Here is a 20,829-nt window from a genome sequence, read left to right on the forward strand (position 1 = left end):
TAACATTCCTCAGCAGAACTGCAATAAAATACAACAACAACTTTAACTATGTCCTCAGTGTTAAACATGCTACCACATGTATTTATTACCTAAATAAAAATGTAAATATGAATATAACATATATGGTATTTAATATATCGATCTTTATGATTTAAAATGTAATATTTGCAAGAAATGTATTTATGACGATTTTCAACAGATACATATTGGAAATTTAATTACCTTTCCATTTTTTCCCAACAGCTCTTTTCTTGTAGCGGTGTTGGTTTGTCACTTCTTCCACTGGTGTGGCGCTTCCTGGGTTTTCTTTGGCGTCCCTGTTGGCATCCATGATGTTACCCTTATTTCCTACATCTTCCATGAGTGCCTCTGTAATGGCTGATGTTCCGGGTAAAGGCTTGACTACTTCCTCTCCCTTGCTATTATCTTCATGATCTGTGTATGGCTGGGAATTGAAGTTATTATGCGGCCCACTTTGCATCCCAGCCAAACTGGACTTGATTAAGAATCCCTCTGTCATAGGTGTAGGTCTTGACTCAGGCGGGTATGGGTGTGGCTTGCTTTTTGTCATCATGGGGAACTGCTTCATGTGAGGAATTGGCCTAACACAACTCCCCATGTCAGTTACAGGCAGGCCACTTTCCTCATACTTGTAACAGAACTTGTGCACCATGTCAGAGGAAAGACCTGCATCACTGTAATTTAGAGGGGAAAAATTATTCCTTTTTTCCTTCCTTTTTACAATAAGAGTAAAAAACATATATATTTTTAAAGAACTGTATGTGAAAACATACGGATTTGCTGGATAAATAAATAATGTACATCTAACATCTAAATGACGTTAGCAATCACTGGGGTCAATGGTAAAAAAATAATCAATTGATCAAAAGTAAAAACAATGACAAAAGCATACCCGCTCTCCTGAGTGTGTAGGTTTTCACCATCTTTAAGTGAAAACATAACATAGTTAGTCGATTGAAAATCGTTTTCATTTACAGTCTTTAGATGTTTAACTACCAAAATACTAGAATAATTTATTTTTATTTCTTTTAAAATGTGCATAATTCTTTTAATGAGTCAGCATAACGTGCAGCACTTGGTAATATGGTAAAACAGGAACACTGCACATTGTTTTTCTGGATTGCCATTGCAGCACATTAGCAGCACATGTTGTTCTCACTTTGTAATTTCTTACAAAATAACTTCAGCTGCAAAAAGTTAACAAAACAAATTTCGATGCCGTAACAATGAATAAAAGTGGTGATCTGAGTAAAAGTATCGGATGGAGCTTGCAAATTGCAGCCTCAGAGAGCCCAGAATGAAATGTTACTACAGCCATTTTGCTTGTCTAAAATGAATGAAGAGCCTCAAAAATGAGCACACTAAGAGGAAAAACAACTGTCTTGCCGCCATTTTAAAAATATTAAATGATGCAGTGTCAATAAACAAACTAACCTCGTGGTTGAAAGTGGGGAAAATAATCCGACGGATACACCATTTTCTCACGATGAGCAATAGTTCCACAGATAACCCCGTACAGGTTTTGTCCTCAAAGTGAGAGCTGCAGGAAATGAAAGAGCTTATGGCTTCTAATGTACGTCATAGTAGCAATAATAAGTAATTATTTTGCCACTAGATGGTGGTATTCTATCATAAAGACCGAGGTTGAGAAGAAAGAGGTTGATAAGATTGCATAGTGAACCTTTACTGAACCATATAATAATAATAATGATATTATTTACCGCTTTTAAAAATTGAGTTAAAAAGTGCTTTACAAAACACAGAAGAAAAGTTAATTATAAAGAAATATATAGATTATAGTTTTAATAAGTCTGTAATTCTCTGAAGTCCATTAAAATGGATAGGACATAGTGACCAGAAAGGTGTAAATGTTCTGTTTTTAAATTTAAATATGATATTACTCACAATGATACAACTAATTAAATAAAACCTTGAAGGACGTCTGGTTTTCACTTTTTTAATGCAACCAAGCGGTCATCCTTGGAATTCTTCAGACAGCAGCCGTCAGCATGTGGACTATGGGCTCATGGCTTGAGAACTGTTGTATATGAATAGATAGCCCGTCTCCTAGTTTCCCAGTGGCTTTTAGTTTTTGGTTAGTTGTTGGGGGTGGTGGGGGGGGTGGAGGCAACAGAATTTGATGCAGTCATATGCCTCTCAAAAATTATTTTTTTTCTTTTCTCTTTTCTTTTTCTTCCCACCCCGCCCTGATCTAGTTTTAGTCATTGCTTTCAGTTTTGGTTAGTTTTCATTCCTGTGTGGTATCGTAAACCAAAAGCAAGAGTGGTGGGAGATAAATTGAAAATATCTATATTAGTGTTGGTACATAACAACAGTGCCAAGATAAAATGTGCCACTTCTGGTATAGACTTACATTAATATAGATGATTAAATAACAGCATGAGAGACCAGTTTATAATTTGATAATGGAACCAAAAACAAAGCTGTTTTTTTTTTCTTTTTTCTTCGTGGCTCAACAGTTGGCAGTTCGTCTTGTAATCGGAAGGTTGCCGGTTCGAGCCCGGCTCCGACAGTCTCGGTCGTTGTGTCCTTGGGCAAGACACTTCACCCGTTGCCTACTGGTGGTGGTCAGAGGGCCCGGTGGCGCCAGTGTCCAGCAGCCTCGCCTTGTCAGTGCGCCCCAGGGTGGCTGTGGCTACAGTGTAGCTTGCCATCACCAGTGTGTAAATGTGTGGATGACTGAATGTGTAAAGCGCTTTGGGGTCCTTAAGGACTAGTAAAGCGCTATACAAATACAGGCCATTTACCATTTACCATTTCTTCAAAGGTTGTCCCAGGATTTCAGCACAGCAGTATGTTGTCTTTGTGCTCCATTGTTACAGAACGTATGTAATGGTGATTATTTGATTTAAAGTAATACTTTTTTAAGATATAAAAATAAAAGCTTCTTTCTTATTCATAAGGAGTCGCTACAGGAAGTCAGTCTGCATGAACAAGATGTCCTTCCTGATGCAGCCGTCTCCTTTTTTCCCTGGTCTGAAGCAGGGGATTTTTTAAATGTTAGGTAGTTGTGTTAATCATTACACTATGGAGCCACTAGTTTAAAGCTGTACAATTTACCTAAACAAAAACCAACGAACCCAAAAGTTTCATTTCTTGTTTGTTGCTTTCCGATTTGCTCACTTTTTCCTCTGTATCACAGATTACAAATTCAACCAAAAGGTAAAGTGCAAGGAAACATCCTGTAAAAATGATTCCTTCGAGATTTATTTGAGATCACTTTGAAACAGAACAAAGGAAATACTGACAAGAAATGCCGTAAACCTTCTAGTGTGGTAACTAAAACTACAGGCAATGCTACAAGCAGGATTTTAAATGTATAGAGGTGAAATAAAAATCCATATAAACTTAAATATTATTCAGTGAAAATGGCACACTGGTGCAGTGGCTAATACTATTGTCTCACAGCAAGACGTTCCTGGTTTGAATTTGCAAGCCAGCTGAGGCCTTTGGGCGTGGTTTGCAGTGGCTCTCTCAGGGTACTGTAGCTTCCTCCCAGAGTTCAAAGAAATTCATAACAGATTAGCTGGTAATGCTAAAATGGCAATGGGTGTGAGTGTGACTAGTTACCTGTCTCTGTCTTAGCCCAATGATAGATTGAGGGTAATGCATATGGATCTGTCCAGGACGTGTGTCTCTTCTCTTCCAATTACCCTGAATTGGACATGTGGTTAACCCCAGTAAGTTTCAAATTATATAACAATCTTTTATTCAGTTAATATTGTTTTCCCCTTCTCAAAGGCAATGAATTAAATTCTGTTGAGGTCCAAATAGTTCTTACACATTTTTTTGTTATCCTAAAAACAATTAAATATGAATAGAATGTAGTATAGAAATCATGCTTTATAAACAACAAAGGGTTATTCTTCTTAATCAAATTATTTATTAATTTGTGATACACCTTGCTAAAACCCAAAGTTTCAGAAACTCACCACATATTTATGATTTTCAGTAGTATCAGCAAGGAAATCGTCAAACACATTAAATACAGTCATTCCAGTATAATCAGTGTGTTTTACTTTTATAATGACAGCGCATACTAGAGAGCTTGTACATCATTTGCTTGTACATAATTTTGTAACGGTGTGATGTATAAATATATACTAGGGGAATTTTTGCTACCACATATTTATGATTTGACTCGATAGGAGTTGTATACCTGGTGGGTCACCACATTAGTAAGAAAACCACAACATTTTCATGGTTTTACATTTGAAAGAAATACGTTTAATAAGTTTTAAGTTGGCTCCATGAATATGAAATGAAGAAAAGTAATAAGAGAACTGCAGCAAGAAAGTGAAACGCTCGAGTAACCATGTTTTGAATCTGCTACAACATTTTTACAAAACTCTCTAAGCTGCCTCTTTGTGAAATATGACATCAAGAGAACAGTAGGATGAAGTGTGAACCCAGAAATGTTGTAGTCTTTACAATAGACTGCTTATACATACATTCATATATACAGTATATACATGTCAATATGTATACATGTAAACATGCAAATGGTAACCATAGCATTCATTTATAGAATAATTTTACAAAGAAATATCTCAAATGAGGAATTGGTTGTAATAGAATTAAAAATATGGAGAACAAATTAAATGGCTTTATTATTACTGTTACACAGGTCAACTAGATACAAGATCAAGAACAGAGCCTTTAAAATTCAGAGTAAGCATCAACGCAACACAAGTTTTCTTATGTTGTTGTGTTTTTTCTGGAATTTGTATTTAGAGCTTGTTTCTGTGCTGCCATGATTAGTGTCTCTGTGCTCTCAGTCCAGCTTTGTCCAGCCACTGGTAGGATTTCTGGATGTCAGCCATTTCCTCTATCTACCAGTGGTACTTACCGTTCAGGGGCCTGTCCTTCCATGATGGCTCCTCCACTTGCTCCTCTTCTTTACTGGGTTTCTGTTGCCTGAGGTATTCACTGAGCACGTGGATGAGAAAACTCTTCATTGTCTCATCCTGGACAGTGGTTTTGACACTCACCTGTACCAGGCCTCATTCCTTACACTTAGCGTACAGTCTCAGAGTGCTGGACTTGGGGTGAAACCTTCCGTGCATAGTCAGGAGCTTCTTTGTGTTGATGTCACTGGCTTCCATCTCCTCCTTTGGGCAGCTTATTATCCCAGCAGGGTACCTGATCACTGGCAGGGCGTAGCTGTTGATAGCCCAGATCTTGTTCTTACCATTCAGCTGACTCCTTAGGACTTGCCTGACCCTCTGCAGGTACTTGGGGGTTGCAGCTTTCTTAGTGGCCTCTTCATGGTTCCTATTCGCCTGGGTTCAGGCCTATGCAGAACAGCAGTGGGGAAAGCTCATCTCCTTGGTAGATCCTGCACTTGATGGTGTCTTGTGCTGTAGACTTGAAGTTGGCCTCCAGTGTTGTTCGCCACATCCCCATCAAATTCCTGATGAAGGCTCTCAGGGTCCTGTTGATCTTGTATTGTTCTAGGCATTCCAAGACCCATATGTGGTGCGTTGAGTTATAGGCCTTCTCAGTCCAGGCAGTGAACAGGTTGGTCAGTCTGGTCTTGCAGTCTTGGGTGACTGCTCTGTCTACCAGGAACTGGTGTTTCGCTCCTCTGGTATTCCTGCCAACTCCTTTCTGTGCCCCACTCGTGTATTGAGCCATGTGCCTATTCATCTTAGCGCTATGATGCCCGATAGGGACTTCCATGTGGTACTGAGGCAGGTTATAGGCCGGTAGTTGGATGGAACCAATCCCTTCTGGGGGTTCTTGGGGATCTTGAGCCATGTGGAGAAAAGAAATGAGGATCCAAGTGCAGGCATTCGCTGAGATGTGAAGGTGGTTTATTGTAAAATAAAGCACAAGGTGAAAAATGGCAAAACGGAACTAAAGATAATCTAAGATGGGGAAAAAGGGGTGGCTGTGACTCAGGTGGTAGAGTAGATCAGCTACTGATTGAAAGGTCGGTGGTTCGATCCTTGGCTTCCCCAGTCTGCATGCCAAATAAGACTTGGGCAAAATACTAACCCTAAGTTGCCCTCCGTTCATCAGAGTGTGAATGTAGGTTAGTTTGCACTTGTGTCTAGAAGTGCTTGTATGAATGGGTGAATGAGGCATTTTGTATACAGCTTTGAGTACTCTGGGAGAGTAGAAAAGCGTTATATAAGAATCGGTCCATTTACCAACAGCAACCACGAACATGAAGGAGGGTGAGCAGAGGCATACAAAGGTGGATGGCAGGGAAAACACACGGAGAATACATAGTTGATTCACAGACAGACCCGCTACTAGTACACGAGTAGACACAACTTAAATACACACAGAAGAACACAGCTGGAAGTAATTGACAAGACGAGACAGGGGAAGCAAAACTGAATACATGTCACAAATGGTGCAGGGACTCAAGCGCAGAGCGGGTAGTCAGTTCCAACACAGAGTTTATTTACAACACCAAGTGCAGAATATGTACAGTGGGGGAAATCCAGGTAGGAGAAGGGTCCCAGGGAAGATCCAGGGGAAAACGCTTGCGCACTCGTCCCCTCCTCTTACTCCAACTCACACACAACCACACAGCGGGGAGGTCACAGGTCCAGGGAGGAAAACTAACACACAGGGAAAAGGCAAGTTACTCCAAGTCACTAATCTCACACAAGCTAACGTCACAAGAGCTGAGAGGGTCACTAACGTGTTACAGTTTTTCTCAGTTGCTTTGGTGCATTTCCCACTACAGAATTACACTTTGCACAACAGTTAGTTCAACCTCCACAACATGTAGTCGTTTTGGCACAACCTTGTGGCGGTTTCAACTGAGAAAAACTGAGCAACTGAGAAAAACTGTAAGCACAATCATCCAGCGATGAGAGGATCTGTGTCCCAGCCTCAAGTAGTGCTCCTGGTGATGACTGGTGATTGATGACAGGTGTGTGGGCCAAGGGCGGGAGCCCGCAGTGAGCTCCGCCCAGGCAGAGAGGGAGAGAGAGAGAGAGAGAGAGAGAGAGAGAACCAAAACAGAACATGTAGCCTTGTGGGGCCGGCCGGGCAGGCACGGAGACCATGACAATACACTCACATGAGACACAGACCTTCACAATACAATTTTTCTCAGTTGCTTTGGTGCATTTCTCACAACAGAATTGATCTCTGCACCACTACTAAGGCTCTTCTCAAAACAATTAGTACAAACTGCAAAACATGGTGGATAACTTGCAAAAGTGAGTCACTTCATCAAAAAGAAAAGTCAGTTGTTCAAAAGCAAGTCAGTTGCTCAAAATAAGTAGTCAATGCTTCAAAAGCAAGTCCCTTAATCAAAACAGATAATATATTCATCAAAAGCAAGTACTTATATCAATCAAAGTGTCTGGGCTGTCACAATTACAAGTCAGTACACCAGCACCTTTGGTCACAAAATCAAATGGTTTGAACATGTTCTCATTGTGACGGATTTCTTTGTAGGTGCTTCCCAATGACATGTCAAGTCTGAAAACCATAAATTGTAAAGGAAACTCAAGACACTTCATATGCACTCTTGATAATAGTCAAATGAAACTGTGCACAGCATTGTGCAACTGGGGAAATACAGTAAATCAAACATTTCAAGGTTCAAGGTTCAAGGTTCTTTATTTGTCACATGCATAGTTATACAAGTATAACACACAGTGAAATGTATCCTGACACGATCCTTGACATGTGCAAAAACATGGGGGGTAGAGGATAACATTATAAATATATATATAGTATATACATTGGGTGAATGTGCAGTAGAAGCAGCAGCAGGTGAATTCTGTACATTAATATGAATAGACATCTGACTATTTTACAGAATGGACAATATAAACATATTTAAAGTTAAAGGAAGTTAAAGGAATTGAGTGTCTGGAGGAGAGTCTCAGTCAATTATAGATGATGTGAGATGGCGTGTGTGTGTGTGTGTGTGTGTGTGTGTGTGTGGGGGGGTTGGTTTAGGGCCCGGATGGCTTGAGGATAAAAGCTCTTCTTGAGTCTCTCTGTCCTTGCCGGATGATGCGGAACCTTCTACCAGATTGTAGAAGTTGGAACAGTTTGTTGCCAGGATGGGATGGGTCCTTCAGTATCTGCGTTGCTCTAGTCCAGCATCTCCTGGTGTAGGTGTCCTGAAGTGGGGGGAGAGCAATCCTGCAGCAGCGTTCTGCTGTACGGATCACTCTCTGGAGAGCTTTTTGGTCCTTCACACAGCTGTTCCCGAACCACGCTGTCATGTTCTGTGTGAGGATACTCTCCACAGCGCCTGTATAGAAGATCCTGAGGATCTTTGGAGAGACCCTGAACTTCCTTAGTTGTCGGAGGTGATACAGGCGCTGCCTAGCCTTCTTGGTCTGGACCTGAATGTGGGCAGCCCATTTTACAGCAAACATAAACTCACTTAGACAGTAAACCTTACTGCAGTAGTTATGAAACAAAAAAAAAACTGAAAAACAGACACTGCTGCATATCAATCATTGATATCTAGACGCTCCCGTCTGTCTGCCCACATATTTGCATCAACATCACAGCGAATGTCAGCTCTATCGATGCATCGGGGAAAGTATCTTCTGGAGTGTCGAATCCACCCTCTGCAGGACTCTGCTGTGATGTCATCACAAGCTTTTGTAGATTCAGTATGCACCTCATGCCAATCCTGTCTGTTGGTTTACATTACAGTTTTTCTCAGTTGCTTTGGTGCATTTCTCACAACAGAATTAAACTTTGCACAATAGTTAGTTCAACCTCCACAACATGTAGTCGTTTTGGCACAACCTTGTGGCGGTTTCATGTTCATTTCGTACAAAGGCAAATGCCTTTGGACATGAAGCAGTTGAGTAAGTACAAATATCTATAGAATGGTCACTTTTGACTTGCTATTCATCACTATCTCCTTGCTTCTATCATGAATGTCACAATTATTTATACTTGTACCGGCTGAATAGTCATTGTCCATACAACTAATAGTCTTCATTTCATTGCTTGTGTCAGTGCACTCAAAATTGTTGAACATCTTGTCAAACAATTTGTACACCCATTTTGAAAACCCTATTTTTAAGGAGTTTCCATGAAAATCTCCATAAATTACTTTTCTCAGGTGAACCTTATCTCATACTAATGAAAATTGGTGTGTGTTACTCTTACTTGCAACCAATGAAAAGCCTCTTCTACCCAGTCATAGGTGAATCGCGTTACAGTATCCCCTACGCTACAAGTATATATATATAATGTAAACCAACATACAGGATTGACATGAGGTGCATACTGAATCTACAAAAGCTTGTGATGACATCACAGCAGAGTCCTGCAGAGGATGGATTCGCCACTCCAGGAGATACTTTCCTTGCTGCATTGCGAGGATAACATCTGTTGTGATGTAGATGAAAATATGTGGCCAGACAGACAGGAACGTCTGGATGTGCCAGAATGATTTACTGTACTGTTACATGTGCTGTTTATTGTTCACATTAGTGCACAGCTCTACCAAATGGGTGATTTTATGTTTACATGTATTCTACGGTGAACAAGTGACTGTAGCATATTTTTCTTTTGCACAATTCTGTAGGATTACAAACACTTCTACACAATGGAAATGTGAAACGTACATATTCAGTGTCTCAGTTACTCCCAAGACTCCCATAACATCTACAGTGACTTCACTGCACATTTCAGATGGCTGTACAGGTAGGCCATAGTGCTGTCGTCAGCATTTTCAGGTGTCACCAATTGTTTTTGCAATGGGAAACACTGAAATTATAAACTGTCATAGTGGAAACATGACAATGCCATTTGACTATCTTGTTCATACAGATGGTGTCAAGACTTTTCATTTTGATGGCACTGGCAGTTTCATTGACATGGATACTTGCTTTTGCGGTATGGATAATCAATTCTGTGCATGTGACGTGCTTTTGCAGGCTATCCACTAGGTTTTGCAGTTTGCACTAATTGTTTTGGGAAATGCACTAACTGCTGTGCAAATGTTGATGGTATTCTGAGAAACGCACCAAAGCGACTGAGAAAAACTGTATATATATACTTGTAGAGTAGGGGATACTGTAACGCGATTCACCTATGACTGGGTAGAAGAGGCTTTTCATTGGTTGCAAGTAAGAGTAACACACACCAATTTTCATTAGTGTGAGATAAAGTTCACCTGAGAAAAGTAATTTATGGAGATTTTCATGGAAACTCCTTAAAAATAGGGTTTTCAAAATGGATGTACAAATTGTTTGACAAGATGTTCAACAATTTTGAGTGCACTGACACAAGCAATGAAATGAGGACTATTAGTTGTATGGACAATGACTATTCAGCCGGTACAAGTATAAATAATTGTGACATTCATGATAAAAACAAGGAGATAGTGATGAATAGCAAGTCAAAAGTGACCATTCTTTAGATATTTGTACTTACTCAACTGCTTCATGTCCAAAGGCATTTGCCTTTGAACGAAATGAACATGAAACCGCCACAAGGTTGTGCCAAAACGACTACATGTTGTGGAGGTTGAACTAACTATTGTGCAAAGTGTAATTCTGTTGTGGGAAATGCACCAAAGCAACTGAGAAAAACTGTAAAACAGGAAACAACAAACAAAAACAAGGACGCTGACTTGACGCTGAACTAAACCCTTAACCAGAATAAACTGAAACATAGAAAATAATATTCAAAACAGGATAACAAAAGAATCAGAACATAAATCATAATACAGAAGAATACCAAAACATAAGAAACTGAAAATGAACCAGAACTGTGAGAAGTTCATACTCAAGTTTTAAAAAACAAAACACTACAGATATTCTGGTATACCTGTATGCTAAAAATGCACTGCACACAAAATATTTCATAGTTCAGCAATACTGATCAATCTAATAAACTTAAACCTACACCATCCTCCCTATTCTGATATTTTAAAGAGTACTTAGAGGAAATATTAAATAACCTAACAACTAACAGAGTTGCCAACTCCCAGCAAACCACCCCCCACTCTCCGCCTCATGATGCTTAATCGACATAATCGACTTTAATTTAATGCATGTGTAAAACAAATGCACAGAAATCAATTATTTTTCTATAATAATTAAATAGATTCAGCATCTTTCTTCAACAGAATGGCAGACTGCACAGATAGTACCTTCCCAAAGGAAAAAGTACTACAGCTTACTAGGGTATATATTAGGCTTAACCCTGTGGGGTCCAGGGTATAATTGGCCCTTTTTGACCACTTTTGATTTTACCTCTATTTTTCACCTTTAAAAACTGTTTATCTTGCCTTATTTGGTATCATTATTTTCAGCACAACCTCTAATATCTGAAATTGGAGTTATTTTTTCATTTTGACATACTATATTAGCACAATTGATCTAAATTTAGACAAAAAATTTAAAATCCGAGTAGAAAAAAGTTATATGTTTTACAGTAAAAACCACAAACATGCTTAACAAATCATTTTCATAACTTGAAATGCAAATAGAAATTGTACATTTCTAAAAATTATGCACAATTTTGCAAACACCAAAGTTATATGGTACTATTTACCTAAAATTGCAGCCAAGGCCTCAGGCATGTATAACCATTTAAAACTATTTACAGAAAAATCAGGTGTTCTGCATCAAATATTCCATTCCCCCCCCCAAAAAATGTTTCTGTCCACTATAAGACAGAGGAGAATACCACAGGCCTAAACCCTGCAGGTCTGACAACAGAAGGTGTATCGGTCCCGTTTTTCATGTGGAGAGAGCGTTTACACTGGAATTTGCCTTTGGTGGCTCTTTTGTAGCAAATGTGACATTCATCAGTATAACTGACACACAAAACAAAACAATGACTACACCACACACTAACTATAGCCTCCAAACAAGCTAAACGTCACTAATGTCTCACATATGAAAACTCGCTCTCTCTCTTTCTTTCTTTCGCTCGCCTGCTTTCTCTCGCGGCATCACTCCTAAAACTTCCCCCTCTTCCTAAACATCCAAATGCCACATGTTGCCATATCATTTTTTGATTGGTTGACATGGTACACTTTAACGGCAATAGGGAAGGGGTGTTTTTTCTTTTTCCACTCGCAAGTGGAGAGTTTTTGCTAGCGCTGTCCTTAGAAAATGCCATTTTTACCATTTCTTCCCGCTGTAAACACCACAGTTTTGTTCAGAAAAAAACATTGCGTGTATTTTTTATCATAACTCGGGTTTTACGTGGCCTATCAACCCCAGAGGGTTAATAGTTACTATATACAATAATGGACTTCTATACATTTTACATGAGATGAAAACTTTGGTTGTAAGATTCAGATAATTATTTATTAAAAGCTAGACATTTTAAATGAGAATAAGAAAGAAAATTATGTCTTTGTGCCCCCCTTTTCCCTGTTACTGCCCTACCTGCCCCCCTGGGAAAACTTTGCTAGAAACGCCTGTGTACAGTTACCAGCCGTCAGCTGCGTAGAAAAGGATCCTGGTGTAGAAAGTAATATTAAATAAATTCTAACAACAGCTTATCAAGCTTAAACGTGCTGCTGTCATTTAGCCGCTGGTTTCCTCTTTGTGGTGCAAAGTGGGTGATAAACAAACAAGAGAGACAGGAGTTGCAACAGAAAAGCCGATCAGCCGATCATTGATCGTTTTCATGACTGAAGTAGCAGCAGGAGAGGGAGAGAATGAGAGGCAGTCACTCTATATATTGGTTGTTAAGCTTAACACGGAAATGCTTTACAAACATTCAGAGATTAACTTATACACTTGCTTTACTTCTCAGGGATAGCTCTCTCGGAGATGAAATGCCGGTTTGGAAGCACGTAGCGAGGCTCCAAGTGCTCAACCAGACCGCTGACAGGTCTCGCACGCCACAGCCGCTCTATCACGTGACACATACTGCTCCGACGTTCTAAGGTTATGAGCTGAGTTACGCCATGTCGCAAGTTTTGTGAGGTGCTTTCCTGATATTTAATTGATCGATTACATTTTTTATTTCTCTCCGATATCCGATCCAGTAATTTAGGTCAGTATCGGACTGATGCGTAATATCTGATAGGTCCATCCCTACTTTCTACATTGTAGATGCATACTAAAGACATCAAATACATGAAGCAAGATATAGGGAATTATAGAAAAGATATCCATCCATCCATCCATCCATGCATACATTCTCTTCTGCTTATCCTTGTTAGGATTGTGGGGGGGTTGGAGCCCATCTCAGCTACCATAGGGTAAGAGGGAGGGTACACCCTGGACAGGTTGCCAGTCTGTCAAAGGGCTAACACATAGAGACAGACAACCATTTGAAGGCACACTGAACCAGTATGTCTACCACGACAATGACCCCAAACACATCTCCAGCCTGTGTAAGGGCTATTTGACCAAGAAGGAGAGTGATGGAATGCTGTGCCAGATGGCCTGGCCTCCACAGTCACCTGATCTAAACCCAATCGAAATGGTTTGGAGTGAGATGTATGGCAGAGTGAAGGCAAAAGAGCCTACAAGTGCTCAGCATCTCTGGGAACTGCTTCAAGACTTTTGGAAAACCATTTTCTGTTTTATTAGCTACCTCATGAAGCTTATCGAGAGAATGCCAAGAGTGTGCAAAGCACACTCTTGTTTACTAGATAATTCCATATGTGTTCATTCATAGTTTTGTTAAAAACCTAATAATAGTTAAAAACCTGCTAACACTAGCATACTTTTGTGCTCACATTGGCTCAGCTTGTATTTAGCAGTTTCAGTGTAAAGCACAAGACAGCTAAGGCTGATGGTAATTGAAGTATTTTGGTAGGTAATTGTACCAGTTAATAATCCGCATAAGGACGTATCTGCATATTTCATCATCCCTTCATTTTATCATTTTCATTCTAGCATTTTTTAGATGTACACATGTATATGTATACATATAACCACTAGCACTGCTGTTATTGTTATTATGGATATTGCTGCTATTTTGTTTTCCACACGGTCATCCAAGTGTCAAAACCCTGGTCTCTGGCTCTATCTTCTCTCCCACTGTGACAGCACGTGTCCTGTTTATCAAACATTATCTCATGCCTGCATTTGTATTTACGCTGCGCTTCTTTCTTCACTTGTAATGAGTCTGCTACAGGATAGGACTGGCTTTGCTTGGGGCCATGAATCAGATTCAGGAAGGTGTGGAACAGGTTTCAAGAGAGATAACTATGTTAGCTCGTGTTCAGACCTGACACAGCTGCGTTCCCTCAACAGCATAAAGGTAAGAAGAGAATCTTTTTGGTTTAACATAAGGCACATTAGATTTAAGAACAAAAAGGATTGAGGATTATATAGATTTTAGCTCTGAGTGGATTTAAATTTTAGTACAATTAAGTAATTGAAAAGTGTATTTCCTGAGGAGATTCTCATTTATTCACAGTATGTTTGTAAAACCTGGGGTTTGTCTTAAGTGAAAATGATTTACTATATTGTGATCAATTTTAGTCTTTCAGATACTGTGACTGCAAATTTTCTTGATAATAAACCCTAATTTAAAAGTTAAAAACTGCCTTCTTCAATCTCTTCTCTTGTGGACTGACCAGTCTGTCAACATTTTCTTCCTGTTTTTGCCTCTTTGAAAACCTGTTGTATAATGCTGACATCAAGTCACTCTAGTGTCAAAATATTTGAAATGATAAGCTTGGTTGTAGATCAGGGTCCTGGAGTCTTTATTTACACAACAGCTTCAGTTACAGCTGAGTTACTGAGAACAGCCTGCCTGAACTTTACTTTTCAGCTGCTCACTGCCGAAACTGAATTATCTCTGAGTGAAACAAAATGGTAGTTCAGTAAGATTATCAGTCTGTGGAACAGTTTCATTCTTCTTAAGAATCTCCAGTAAGGAATCTACGGTATTACTCAAGAGTGGCAACGCCCTTCCAGGGAATACTTTTTTTAACTGATGTTTATGTTACTCTGACAGTCTGCTGACACCAATGAATGTTAGGTTGAAAGATGGAGTGGGAGCACTTTTTCAGTCTCAGTTTGTTTGTGATTAAGTTCAAGTTCTCAGTGAGATGTGAAAAAAGTAAACACATTGTATTTACTGTAAGTTAAAATGGCAATACCCTAAACATAAATATAGTCAGTGCTGTTTAAATGACCTGAGTTGATTTGCTTTTTACTTTTACTTTTATTTATCAAGCTGGATGGAGAGAAGGATTGATGTTTTTCTATTTACCTACCTATATATCTCAAGCTAGTTACTGCTATGTTAGCTACTAATATTTTATATTTAATCTTGATCATTAAGGATACTCACAATGTGGTTTAAGAAGCATAATGTTAAACCCTGAAATCCAGAAACATAAATCTAAGTGAAGCAAAAGTAACTTTAAACTGTCATGTTTTATATATTATAGTCATATTTTATAGCCCTTAAAATAACCTTGCTGTCGTGAATTGCTTTGCTGAATTGTTGTTTTATCAATGTCTAAAGTGGAAAGTACCAAAAGTCACAGCAGCTAGTACCAGAAACAGAACACAGTGATTTCAAGATCATCAAAAGCACTAAAAGTACACGGTATTACTCACAATCGTTCTCCACCAAACATAAATATTTACAGGCTTGTATTGCAATTACTCACGCTTATATCATAACTAAACACTGTAGTTGTCAACAAACTTGAATGTACTGCAGAAACTCTATTTCTTTTATGTCCTTGTTATCAATTCTATCATTGTTTGTTTTGTGAGTAAAATGACCCTCCCCTCACGCTAAGGCTCTCATAGCGTCTCCTAGATGGCGTACTCCACCAGTACCCTTGCAGAGGGCTGTTTTGGGAAAGTGTACAAGGAGAAGTACAATGATACCTGGGCTGCTATTAAGAAAGTTCCTCAACATCTCATCAGCTGGAAGGATCTGGAGAGAGAGAGTGAAGTATACAAGTAAGGATATTAAGCATGGTTAATATTTTCAAAGGCAAAAACAGCAATATGACATTATTACAGAACACAGTTGTATAAAATGTATGGCAGACCGTGTAATTGCTGACAGACGCTTTTAACTAAATGTAACTATTTATGCTCATATGCTTTTTATTGCTCAATAGAGAAAACTACTATTCTGCATGTTTCTATAGGCAAAAAGCATGTTCGTTATGCATTAACAGTCACATCACTGATAATTGATTAAAAACTGGTTGCATGGGTCCTCAGTAAGTATTTATTTCATACCTTCTATTTACTACATATTAGCATTGTCATTTTTGGGCTATAACCAAAGAGCATCATGGTACAAACCATAATATTAAAAAATGTGAATTACACAAACACCTACTGGCCAAGACTTATCGGTCTTCTACTCTCAGAACTGCCTTGAACTCTCTCCACAAAGTGCTTGAAACATTGCTCAGAGATTTTTGTTGATATTGACATCATAGCGTCATGTGCTGCAGATCTGTACTTCCATGATCAAAATCTCCTTTTGCACCACAGCCTTGAGTTGCTTTGCACTCTTTAGATAATTTTAGTACATTGTTATGTTCTTCACTCAGGCAGTATTATGAGGTTTCTTCTTGTTAAAAGGGAGTTTTCCCTTCCCACGCTTGCCAAGTGCTTATTCAAAGCAAGCTCATTATTTGAATTTCTGTTGCCTACCTGCCAGCTTGAACCAGTCTAACCATTTTCCTTAGGCCTCTGATATCAACAAGGCATTTAGAGAAGGGGTAGATCAGCAGTTTCTGAAACACTGCCATCAACCAACCACACCATTTTCAAATGTACTTAAATCAACTTTCTTCTCTATTCTGATGCTCTGTTTTATCTTCATCAGGTGGTCTTGACTATGTGTTAACTGCTAAAAAAAAAAGTAATACTATTTAATAAGAGTAGAGCATAAAGTCAATTAAACTTCTGGGGTATTGATATAGCCATTTAAGTAGCAGAGGTTGTTGTTAATCAGGTTCAGCTGCTTTAGTATTAATGAAATTAACAACAGTTTACTAGAAAAGCAACAATGAGACAACACCTAAATCAGGAATGGTTTTACAGGTGGAGGCCACTGACATCTTTTTCCTCTTTAGCTTTTCTGACCATTTTTTCTTTCACAAGTTTTGCATTTAGTTAGGGTCAGTGTCACTACTGGTAGCATGAGGCGATACCTCGACCCTACAGAGGTTGTACAGGTTGGCACATCAATACCTAGAAGAGGTATATCTAGAAGAGCTGGACATGGCCGTAGAAGGTCCTTAACCCATTTCTTGTGCTAGGAGAAACAGGATCAGCACTGTCAGAGTCCTACGAAATGATCTCCAGCGGGCCACTGATGTGAATGTCTCTGATTAATCAATCTGATCAATACAACCAGAAACAGACCTCATGAGAGTGGCCTGAAGGCCTGACTTATCTGGTGGCCAAACCTGATCAAAACCTGAATGTTTGCACAGAATCCCCTCACCTGATCCTAGATGATCCAGGTGGTTTTGAATGTTTTAGAGAAAGAAAACCACCAGTTTATTTTGTTTTGATTTTGTTAAAATCTTCTTTTCTCCATGACTTGTTACCACTGATCTGCAGCAAGTCAAAACATCCCAACATAGTGAGGCTTCTGGGCAAAATAACTCTTAAAGATGGAAAATGGATCATTCCACTAGAGTTTGTCTTCGGAGAGGACCTGGAGACCACCATCTTCAAGGCGTCAAAGTCTAAAATATCGGTGAGGTTACTAGAAAAAAGACAAAAGAAATGAAAGTTGAAATTAAGAAAATTGTTTGCATGGTTTGCAGGTCACCACTGCCCTTTGACTCACTCCATTGCTTTGCTGTAGGTTTATATCCTACACATGTATTTGTGTAGGATATAAACCAAATTTTTAAAGAACAATTGCTGTTGTAATATTACCTAATGTTTTAGTTTCGCAATTGGGCAATATCCTGCAGTTTTCTTGTTTAGTCTTCTGTTGTGTAACATTTTATGTATTTTAGCATGCACTTGCCTAAATTATTTCACACTTTAATAAGTAGTTTAAAGATTTCCAACTCAGCTAAGCATAAAAGTCAATGTGACCCTGGTCGTCCTAAAATTGGTTTCATATTTATTTTCACCACACAGTTGACTCCAGCTAATAAAGGCACAATCATTGTCGGCATGTGTGAAGGGCTGCTTCATCTACACTCCAGAGACATTGTCCATCAAGACCTCAAGCCTGAAAACATTATGGTGAGTGGAAATTGAGATTTTTTATGACAATGTTTCTTTTTAACATGTGGGTCAGATTTGAGCATATGGCGACTCTGAATGAGTCTTAACTCTCTGGTAGATAAAGAAGTTTTTGTCATTTATTTGTTTTTTCTTTTTTATTTGCAATGTCACAGTCAACTTACGCAAGCTTTGGTTGTCTCAGAGATTAAGTAATGTAGGGCAAAGCACATGCATCTGGTACAGTGAAACTATGAATGGCTCGTTAAATCAGTTATGCATATACTTGTCCTAAAACTTTAAAGACATACGTGTGGCTGGTATCAGAAAACTGATAATGGCAAAAAAAACCACCATCCCATATTCTTTATCGCTTTTCAGAATCACAAGATTATAAAATGTTTTAACAACAAAACAAGCATCTGAAAAGACAGTCAGCTAAAGATCAACAGAACCAGACAAAAATAATTTTAAAAAATCAATAAATAGAAAAGCTGGTAATTCTGTGCAGACTCTTCAGAGAAACTATCTCTGAGCAGAAGCTGGTTGTACATTATCCATCTTATAAAGCTGTATGAGGTGTAATTTTTTCAGTCAATATTTAATGTTTGCTGAACAATGTTTGTTCTTTAGGTGGAGCATAACACAAACAGAGCAGTAATTATTGATCTGGGACTGGCCAAGTTCTTCAGACGTGGTCTAAACTCTGCAGTGGACATGGGGAACGAGGCTTACTCGGCTCCTGAGGTGCTGCAGAGGGGAAGCCAGAGAGATCAGCGTTCAGACGTCTGGGCCATGGGAAAAATCATAGCTGAGCTCTGTGCCCGGATTCGTCTGTACACACCCAGCGTCTGTCCTGACAAAATCAAGGATGTTTTAAAGGACCAGCCATACTGCCCTGTTGTGTGTAGGATGGTGGAGCAGAACCCATCTCTGAGGGCCTCCATGGGAGGGGTCATTAGTGATATTCGAAGAGCTGCAGGAACGGGCATTGTCACCAACATACCCATTCAAAAAGAGCATCTTAAACCACCTACACCTCACATTAATGCCAGAAACCACTCTCCATCACCACCGAACAGAGATGCACATCCACCAATCAGGGACCCATCACCAATCAATCGAGTTGTTTCTCCACCTAACAAGGATCCATCACCGTTAAACATTGTCCATCAAGACCTCAGACATCAGTTTGACAGACATCCGTCACCTATGAATAAGCCTACAGGGCGGATATTTGAACGTTCTCCCAGACCAGAGATAAAACCTTTGCCTCGAACTGTAGTGCACCTTCCTCCTTCCCCCCAGAGGCTAGAGGAGAAGAACAAAAATCACGATCTGGCGCTGAAAGGTGGATCGGATGTCGCACAGGACCTCGTGAAAATGAAGTTGTTACAAGAAGCTGCCAAGGATCTTCCCTGCAACCTGCCAACGACGGGGAGGGTGGTGGTGCGGCGTTTTGTGGAGAAAAACGGGGAAATGGGTTCATGGGAGCAGACCGAGGTGGTGACTCGTGATGGAAAGATAGTCAAGTTTGATGATGTCAAGTTTAACAGCAAATGAGAGTATCTGGGAGAGTTAAAAAATAATTGCATGTTCACTCAGCTGAAAGAGTCGACAGAGTTTAGGTGCAGTAGACATTGCATGGAATGTAACAGGATATTAGTTTATTTTAAGGAATTGATTAGTTTTGAGTTATTTCCAAATTAAACTTTCCATTAGCGTATGCTTAGTTCCAAATTTATTTATAAAATCATCAGTTTCAATTGCAAACCTAAATGTTGTGGATTTTGGTATGCATTATGCTCACTGTGAGCTCTGTGAGTGAGACTTGTAATGAGATTATCTCCAGTTGAAAAACTGACATTTATATATATTTTCTGTTGGCTAAAATGTGCAGTGGTGTTTACATTTGAAATGTGTTTTGGTAGTTTTGATTAAATAAATGACTGTGAGAAATTTGAGCAGGGAATTTGGGTGCGGTATACAGAATGGGTCAGTGATGTATTGAAACTGTCTGGTTAGTATTTCTGCTATTTTTTTTAACAAGTTAGTGATCTAATCTTTAAGCTTTACTGTGCATCAGAGTCTCCTGTGTCTGATAATCTTTTTTTTTAAATGACTGTAAAGTAAGACAAATAAATCCAGCAAACTTTATCTATGAGTTGCTGGAACCAACAAGTGATTTGTTGCTGGGTTGATTTGATGCTATTGTGTTGCAGAAGTTCTTGCTACACTGTTCTTTACAGGTCAGAGTGAACAAAGGTGATGCGCTATTCCACACCCATTTACAAGAACAAGAAGAACCTGTCTTATGATTTTTTGTAATTACTCTTGCAGTAATAAAATGCGTCTTCCAATCTCATGTAGTTGTACACATCAGCATTAAAGTTGCTTTTTAGTGTTTCTATGTGCTCTTAGCAGTCTGTGTGGATTTTTTTTTCACAGCTTGAAGGAGAAAGCTCTGAGTTGTTGAGGCTGATTTACTGTCACTGGTGGGACCATTTCACATTTAGCTTCCTCCTTGAAACCGTGGCACTGTTTAGATGACCACCTGTAAAGGATCAGTGATTTGAGGTTTCTACATAAAGATAAACTTAGGTCAACAACTGCCGTTTGGTTTCAGTTGTTTCTACATCTGTTAACACTGCAGTCCATCTTAGCCACATGGATCAAGGAA

General features: G+C 39.2%; 1 protein-coding gene across 3 annotated transcripts; it reads left to right on the plus strand.

The window, feature by feature from the left end:
* Window positions 1–254: 254 nt before the first annotated feature.
* zmp:0000000881 (CBL-interacting serine/threonine-protein kinase 21) lies at window positions 255–20,564 on the plus strand. 3 transcript variants are annotated; one of them, XM_031745953.2, is made up of 6 exons: window positions 255–390; window positions 14,107–14,232; window positions 15,754–15,899; window positions 17,529–17,667; window positions 18,063–18,170; window positions 18,783–20,564. In XM_031745953.2, exons 1-6 carry the CDS (start codon window positions 382–384, stop codon window positions 19,710–19,712), a joined length of 1,458 nt encoding a protein of 485 aa, XP_031601813.2. In that variant the 5' UTR covers window positions 255–381; the 3' UTR covers window positions 19,713–20,564. The 3 variants fall into 3 exon arrangements, with proteins under 3 accessions (XP_031601813.2, XP_039474976.1, XP_039474975.1); XM_039619042.1 differs by having other exon boundaries at window positions 262–390; window positions 14,097–14,232; window positions 15,734–15,899; XM_039619041.1 differs by having other exon boundaries at window positions 262–390; window positions 14,097–14,232; window positions 15,744–15,899.
* The last annotated feature ends 265 nt before the right edge of the window (window positions 20,565–20,829 follow it).

This window comes from Oreochromis aureus, linkage group 11 (assembly GCF_013358895.1).
Source record: "Oreochromis aureus strain Israel breed Guangdong linkage group 11, ZZ_aureus, whole genome shotgun sequence".
Classification (NCBI taxonomy): Eukaryota; Metazoa; Chordata; class Actinopteri; order Cichliformes; family Cichlidae; genus Oreochromis; species Oreochromis aureus.